The following is a 6,430-nucleotide window of genomic DNA, read 5'->3' on the forward strand; positions in this document are numbered from 1 at the left end:
TCAAACCCACCAGCCACTCCTCGGAAGGAAGGTTGGGCAATCCTACTTCTGTAGTGATACTGCCTCGGAAACCCAAGGAGGGGTCGCTGTGAGTCAGGGCCGACTTGACGGCAAACAACAGCAACAACAACAACATCAGGGCCTGACACCCGGAGGAAACTGCTAACTGAAATGTTAGTGGCTTGGGTTTGCTTTGGCCTAACACTACTTCCATAGTGATACTGCATTGGAAACCGAAGGAGGGGTTGCTATGAGTCGGGGCTGACTCGACAGCACATAACAACAACATATAAATAAAATGCACACATGTACTATTTTCCTTTTGAACAGCATTAGAAAAATATCCCCCCAAAATCTAATAAAAACTGCTATTATATTGTTACCTTTTAACTTACTTACTTGCTTTGAACTGTTTTATTGGAGAGACAGAAGTACTCAGATCTTAATGGAGCCAGGTCTACTACTTAGGTATCACTTTCAAGTTGCAGGTCTCATTTTAGAAAAATAATTTGGAAAATGGGGTAGTTTGTTTTATTAGGTAGCCACTTTCATTTTATAAAAGTTTACATTTTGTATCTGATAGTTTATCATAGACACAAAATTTAAGGCATGTGAACCCAAAAGGAAAATAGGAGCCACTTACTCAGTGGTGTGCTGTTCTTTAGTGGTGGTCTTTAGAATGGTGTTAAACTCTTACTAGTTTTTAACTTTGAAGTATGATTCAGAAGCAAGGTTACTTCTTTCATTTTGAGTTGATTCCACCCTCAGTTTTAAAGTATGTAGTAGTTGGTAGGACCACTACAATGTTTAAAATAATTATGGTAGTAGAAATACTGAATTTAAGAAGTTGTCAAGTATCTGGAAAGTTTTGTGAATTATGGAAAAGAACCTTCAGTTATTTGTTGTTATTAAGTGGATTAAGCCAGTTCTTAGTATATTAAGAATGCTCTTGTTGTTATGTGCCATCGAGTCAGACCTGACTCATAGCAACCCCTCCTTGGATTTCCAAGGCAGTATCACTATGGAAGTAGATTGCTCAACCTTCCTTCCGAAAAGTGGCTATGGGTTTGAACTGCCAGTCTTCTGGCTAGCAGTCAAGTACCTTAGGCACTATGCTACCAGAGCTCCTAAATGCAAATTAAGGCCTTTAAAAGCAAGCATCATTATAGTGAAAAACAGATTATAAAGAAGACTAGTTTTAGGAAACTATTGCAGTAATCTAGGTGAGATATGGTATCTATGAATTTGTAAGACATGATAGGATTCTGCATACATTTGAGTCAATAAGATTTTTTGACAGATGAAATAGGATGTGAGATAAAGAAATACCAAGAATGTCTCCAAACTTTTTGGCCTAAGCAACAGGTAGAATGAAGGTGCCATTTTGAAATGGGAAGAACAAAGGATTAAGTCTTGTTGAGGAAAAGTCAGAAATTTGGTGCCAGACATGTCAAATTTGAAATGCCTATTAGACACTGAAGTATATATGTCAAGTAGGCAGTTGGATATACAAATCTGACTGTTGTCTGCATAGAGACAGTCATATATTTAAAGCTATAATATTTGAGGAAATCATCAAGGGGTTATGTATATTTAGAAAATATAAGAGATCCAAGAAGTAAGCTCTGGGTCACCCGCTGTTTAGACATTGGGGAGATATGAAGAAACCAGCAAAAGAGGCTGAGAAGAAGTGGTCAGGTAGATTGGAAGTAAACTTGTAGGGTATGGTATATAAAGAAAGTATTTCAAGAGAGGCCTAGACTATGTTAAATATTGCTAACAGATCAAGGGTAGTTGTAAAAGTAGCTATTATTCTCATATGAGATTAAGGAAGAACCACATTTGTTCAGATGAAAACAAACAAAATTCTAGGATGTCATTAAAGGAGCTCTGGTAGTATAGTGCCTAAGGCACTTGACTGCTAATCAGAAGGCTGGTGGTTCAAACCCACCAGCCGCTCCTTGGAATTCGGAAGATTGGACAATCCACTTCCGTAGTGATACCACCTTGGAAACCCAAGGAGGGGTTGTTATGAGTCGGGCCCTACTCGATGGCACATAACCACCACCACCACCACAACAGAATGTCATTAAGATTTAATTTAAGTTATAATTTTGATAGTGGGGTCTGCCTAGCCTGTATGTTTGTTCTTATGCATAACAGGTCCTAGGATTTTCCTTACTTTCCATAGTAGGAAGCACACAAATAAGAGATGATGATCAGAAGAAAACCAAAGAAATTTTAGATACTTTATGTATGCTTTGTAATTTTTTTTTTCATTTTTATGTTGCGTTACTGCACTGTTACATTTGTTTAATCAATAAATGGGAGCGTATTTGTGCCAAGCAACTATATTGTAGTGTTGGGTGTGAAGGAATTAATGAAATAGACAGGTTTCTTGTACTCATAGAATTGATTGTGTAATGGGGGAGACAGGCCTACAAGAAATAACCACGAAAATATAGAAAAATACTAAGTGTTGAATGAAGAGCATGAGGTTAGGGCTTTACTTTTGTTCTACATTATTAAAAAGTTTAGTTGTTGATGATGTGAAATGAAATTTGCTGGATCATTTAATGATGTAATCTACTTACAAGGAGCTCTGGTGGGTAGTGCCTAAGGCATTTGACTGCTAACTAGAAGTCTGGGAGTTCAAACCCACCAGCCACTCTGCGGAAGCAGGACTGGGCAATCTACTTTCATAAAGATTTTACTGCCTTGGAAACCCAAGGGGGTTGCTGTGAGTTGGAATCGACTCGATGGCAGTGAGTTTGGTTTTGGTTTATTTAATCTATTTACATTCCAAATGGAATTTAAATTCTAAGTATTTCTCCTTGAAACCTGTTAAATTGTCCTCATACTTGACTGTTAATTCTGTAACTTTTTAACCAGATTTAAGAGAATGATAGTTTATTTTTCTAAGTGATAATTTTTTTCCCCAAGTTTCTCTTTATTTGAAATAACTAAAAATAACTAATGTAAACACTACTAACTCCTTCATCCTCCAAAGGGAACCATAGAAAAATATTGACCTGATTATTATTTAATCTTGTATCTCCAATTGGCAGTGGCTCCCAACATTGAACTTAGAGCTTTATGCAGCATCTTCCCAGTCTCCTAGGAACACAGTAATCTGTATACAAGGGGATGTGTCATGGTGCAGGAGCAAAATGTTGATAGTAAATGAATAATTCCTCCTCCCTCCCCCAAACAGAGAAACACTCAGGTACATACATAGACCCATTTTATTGAGATCTTTGAGCAAGTAAACCTTCCTGACTGAGGGTCTGCTGTCAGCCATTATTTTCCTAGCCTGATACTGAAGCATCTGATAGTGAACTAAAGGGAGATAGGGATGATTTCAGCCTAGTAGGTGCTCTTGTGGCATAGTGCCTAAGGCATTTGACTGTTAGCCAGAAGACTGGCGTTTCAAACCCACCAGCCACTCCGTGGAAGGAAGACTGGGCAATCTACTTCTGTAAAGATTTACAGCCTTAGAAACCCACAGGGGGTCGCTGTGAGTTGGAATCGACTTGATGGCAGTGAGTTTGGTTATCATTAAGGTGACACCTTAACATTAGTTGTAGGAGGAAATGTTGTTATGTTGCTGTTATGTGCCATGGAGTTGGACCCGACTCATAGCGACCCCTCCTTGGGTTTCCGAGGCAGTATCACTATGGAAGTAGATTGCCCCATCTTCCTTCTGAGGAGTGGCTCGTGGGTTTGAACTGCCAGCCTTCTGGTTAGCAGTCAAGTGCCTTAGCCACTATGCTACCAGAGCTCCCGTAGGAGGAAATAGCAGCTTTAAAAAATAGCAGAGTTAGGATCATGCTTTTATTCTCATTATATTCTTACTAAAAAGGCTTAGGCTCATCTCATACTGTGATAGACTGTAAAGTTAAATTTGCAGAAGTTGGATTCCAAAGTTTATGCATAAGGCAGAAATAAAAATTACTTCTGAAAATCTCTGTAGAAGCACATTTTGAAGATTTAACATCTCTCAGAAAGTGCAGCTTAGCCAGTCTTTCTTCCAAGACTGGAAGAGGTGGCTACAGCTGCTGTCCTGTTTTATAAATGAGCGTCAGATTAAGAAATTGGCCATGGTTTAGGCAACGTGTATAAAAATGCATACTTTTATGTACTAGAATCTTCTGATTTTGTATGCACAGTGCAAGATGTATAGGACCTGTGTTACACAAATGAAGGAACGTAGGCTAATGAAATTCTCACTGTGTGCTCTAGGTCATATGGCTGAGTGAGTGGAATGATTGAAAAATCTTGGCATGATTAAGTCTTGTCTTTGTCCTTGCTGAGTACACCTATAGTCTTTGATTTGTTGGGAGGCAGTAAGCATAGGAATAAGAGCATGGACTCTGGAGCCAGATAGCCTGGGTTCCAGCTCTTCACACAGTTACCTGACTCTGATTATGCTATGTACCTCGATTTTGGGCATAATAGTACCCAATGCATATGTTTGCTATTATTGTTACTGTTAGTGCTGAGCTCCTGCTGTGTGCTAAGCACTAATCTAGACACAGGTTTAGCAGTAAGAAAATCAGAATTTGTGCCATTAGACACTGTACATTGTAGTGAGGAGTGACAGACAATAAAGATGTGTATAAACATAAATAAGTTCAGATAGTAGTAAGTGTCAGAAGCAAATAAAAGATGGTTGTAGGATAGAGAATTTTGGGGTGAGAGAAGCTGTTGGTTGAGTGTTTAAAGACAAGGTTCTCGATGGAGGTGACATTTTAGTTGAGATTGAAATGATGTAAATAGTGTCACAGACCAAGGGAACAAGCTCAGAAGATCTTCATTTGTATTGATTTCTGTATTTATCATAGAAAATTAAAATTTACCATATAAATTCACCTATGTTAATAATGTTATTATATATTACAAACAACATTGTTTCTTCCCTGATCTTTGAGGATATAACTTTTATTCCATTGAATGTTAGTATTGAGTTTCTATTGTTGATTTATTTTTATAGTTCTTCTTCCCCAAGAAGTTTCATTAGTATTGTATTTATATTTATGTTGTGGTTAAAAGAAAAATGACAGAATTACAAAATTTACTTAAAAAATTATAAATCTTTTAAAATTTAAATTAGCTTATCTCTTAGGTTTATCTTTTATAAAGTTTCTTTTATATTTTATTTAAGTAAATATACTGATTTAAATATCTTTCTTCATAGTTAATCCTGAAGGAAGTTGACTCACTGTTGTATGTCGACACTGACATCCTTTTTTTACGACCCGTTGATGATATTTGGTCTTTACTAAAGAAATTTAATTCCACACAAGTTGCTGCAATGGCACCAGAGCATGAGGAGCCTCGGATAGGATGGTATAATCGCTTTGCCAGACATCCATATTATGGAAAAACTGGAGTAAACTCTGGAGTTATGTTGATGAACATGACTCGAATGAGAAGGAAGTATTTTAAGGTAAGTTGATTAACATTTTTCTTTTTTCCTCTAAAATGCTTGATTTCCAATTTGGTTTTGCTTGATTAAAGAATAAATTGAAATAATCCAATTTTTCTTTATCTAAAATAATTCAAGAATAATATTTTGCTTAGTAGAACAGTTCTAGAAGTGAACCAACATGGCACTAAAGTGAAGTAAAATAGCAATACAGTAAGTAGTGAACATCATCTCCCTATATTGTGATTCAAAGTATGCAAAAACAGCAAGGAGGCCACATGTTCTGACCTCCTAGAACCCCACAAGAGTAAGGCAGAATCACCATCAATAATGCAAGGCCTATTCCTGCCAGGCCAGACATGCTGCCTCCCTCCAGCCCTTTCTCCAACTGTTCCTCCCAAAGCACCCACCACCTCTCTCCTGGGTTCAATAATTCGCTGCAGTGGCCACACAGAGCTCACAGATTATGGGGTTTATTAGGGAAGCACCACAGGCTACAATTCTAGTTCAGGAAAAACACTCAGTCTCTCTCCCAGCCCACCGTCCCTCAGCCAACAGTCTCTCACAGTCTCTTTCCCAGCAGGGCTGGTCCCTCGGTGTGTCTCAGTCAGCAATGCGTGTCTCTTGCGTCTCTTCCCCAGCAACGCATGTCTCAGGAGCCCGTATCTCTTTCAGCAGCACGTCTTCCTCAACCAGCAGTCAGAGAGAGTTCTGCTTCTAGGAGGCCTCTTTTAGCATAGTGCCTAAGGCACTTGACATACCTAATAGTTCAGCCTGTCCACCCATCTATCTACCCATACACCCATGCTTGCCTTCACTGACAACACAACCCAATACTGTATGTGCAAAAGGGTTCATATTTGTTGTCTGTACCTCCCTCTCTCTGTCTTTCTCATCCTCAGTGGTGCCATATTGGTCATTCACATTTGGTACATTGCCCTTCTCTTCACCCAAATCAATACTTATCTCTGTCTAACCGCATTCCCTCCCCTCCCCTCCCAC

The 6,430-nt window shown here is 38.5% G+C and overlaps 1 protein-coding gene across 1 annotated transcript in view; it reads left to right on the forward strand.

Moving 5' to 3' along the window:
- The window catches only part of GXYLT1 (glucoside xylosyltransferase 1), a 75,230-nt gene that overhangs the window by 42,277 nt on the left and 26,523 nt on the right, over positions 1 to 6,430 (forward strand). The window contains exon 5 of the mRNA XM_042780549.1: positions 5,198 to 5,449. Within this exon, the coding sequence (XP_042636483.1) occupies positions 5,198 to 5,449 (252 nt within the window). The remainder of the gene's footprint in view (positions 1 to 5,197; positions 5,450 to 6,430) is intronic.

This window comes from Orycteropus afer, unplaced genomic scaffold (genome assembly GCF_000298275.1).
Source record: "Orycteropus afer afer isolate SDZICR_OR568_19922 unplaced genomic scaffold, OryAfe1.0 scaffold00045, whole genome shotgun sequence".
Taxonomy (NCBI): domain Eukaryota; kingdom Metazoa; phylum Chordata; class Mammalia; order Tubulidentata; family Orycteropodidae; genus Orycteropus; species Orycteropus afer.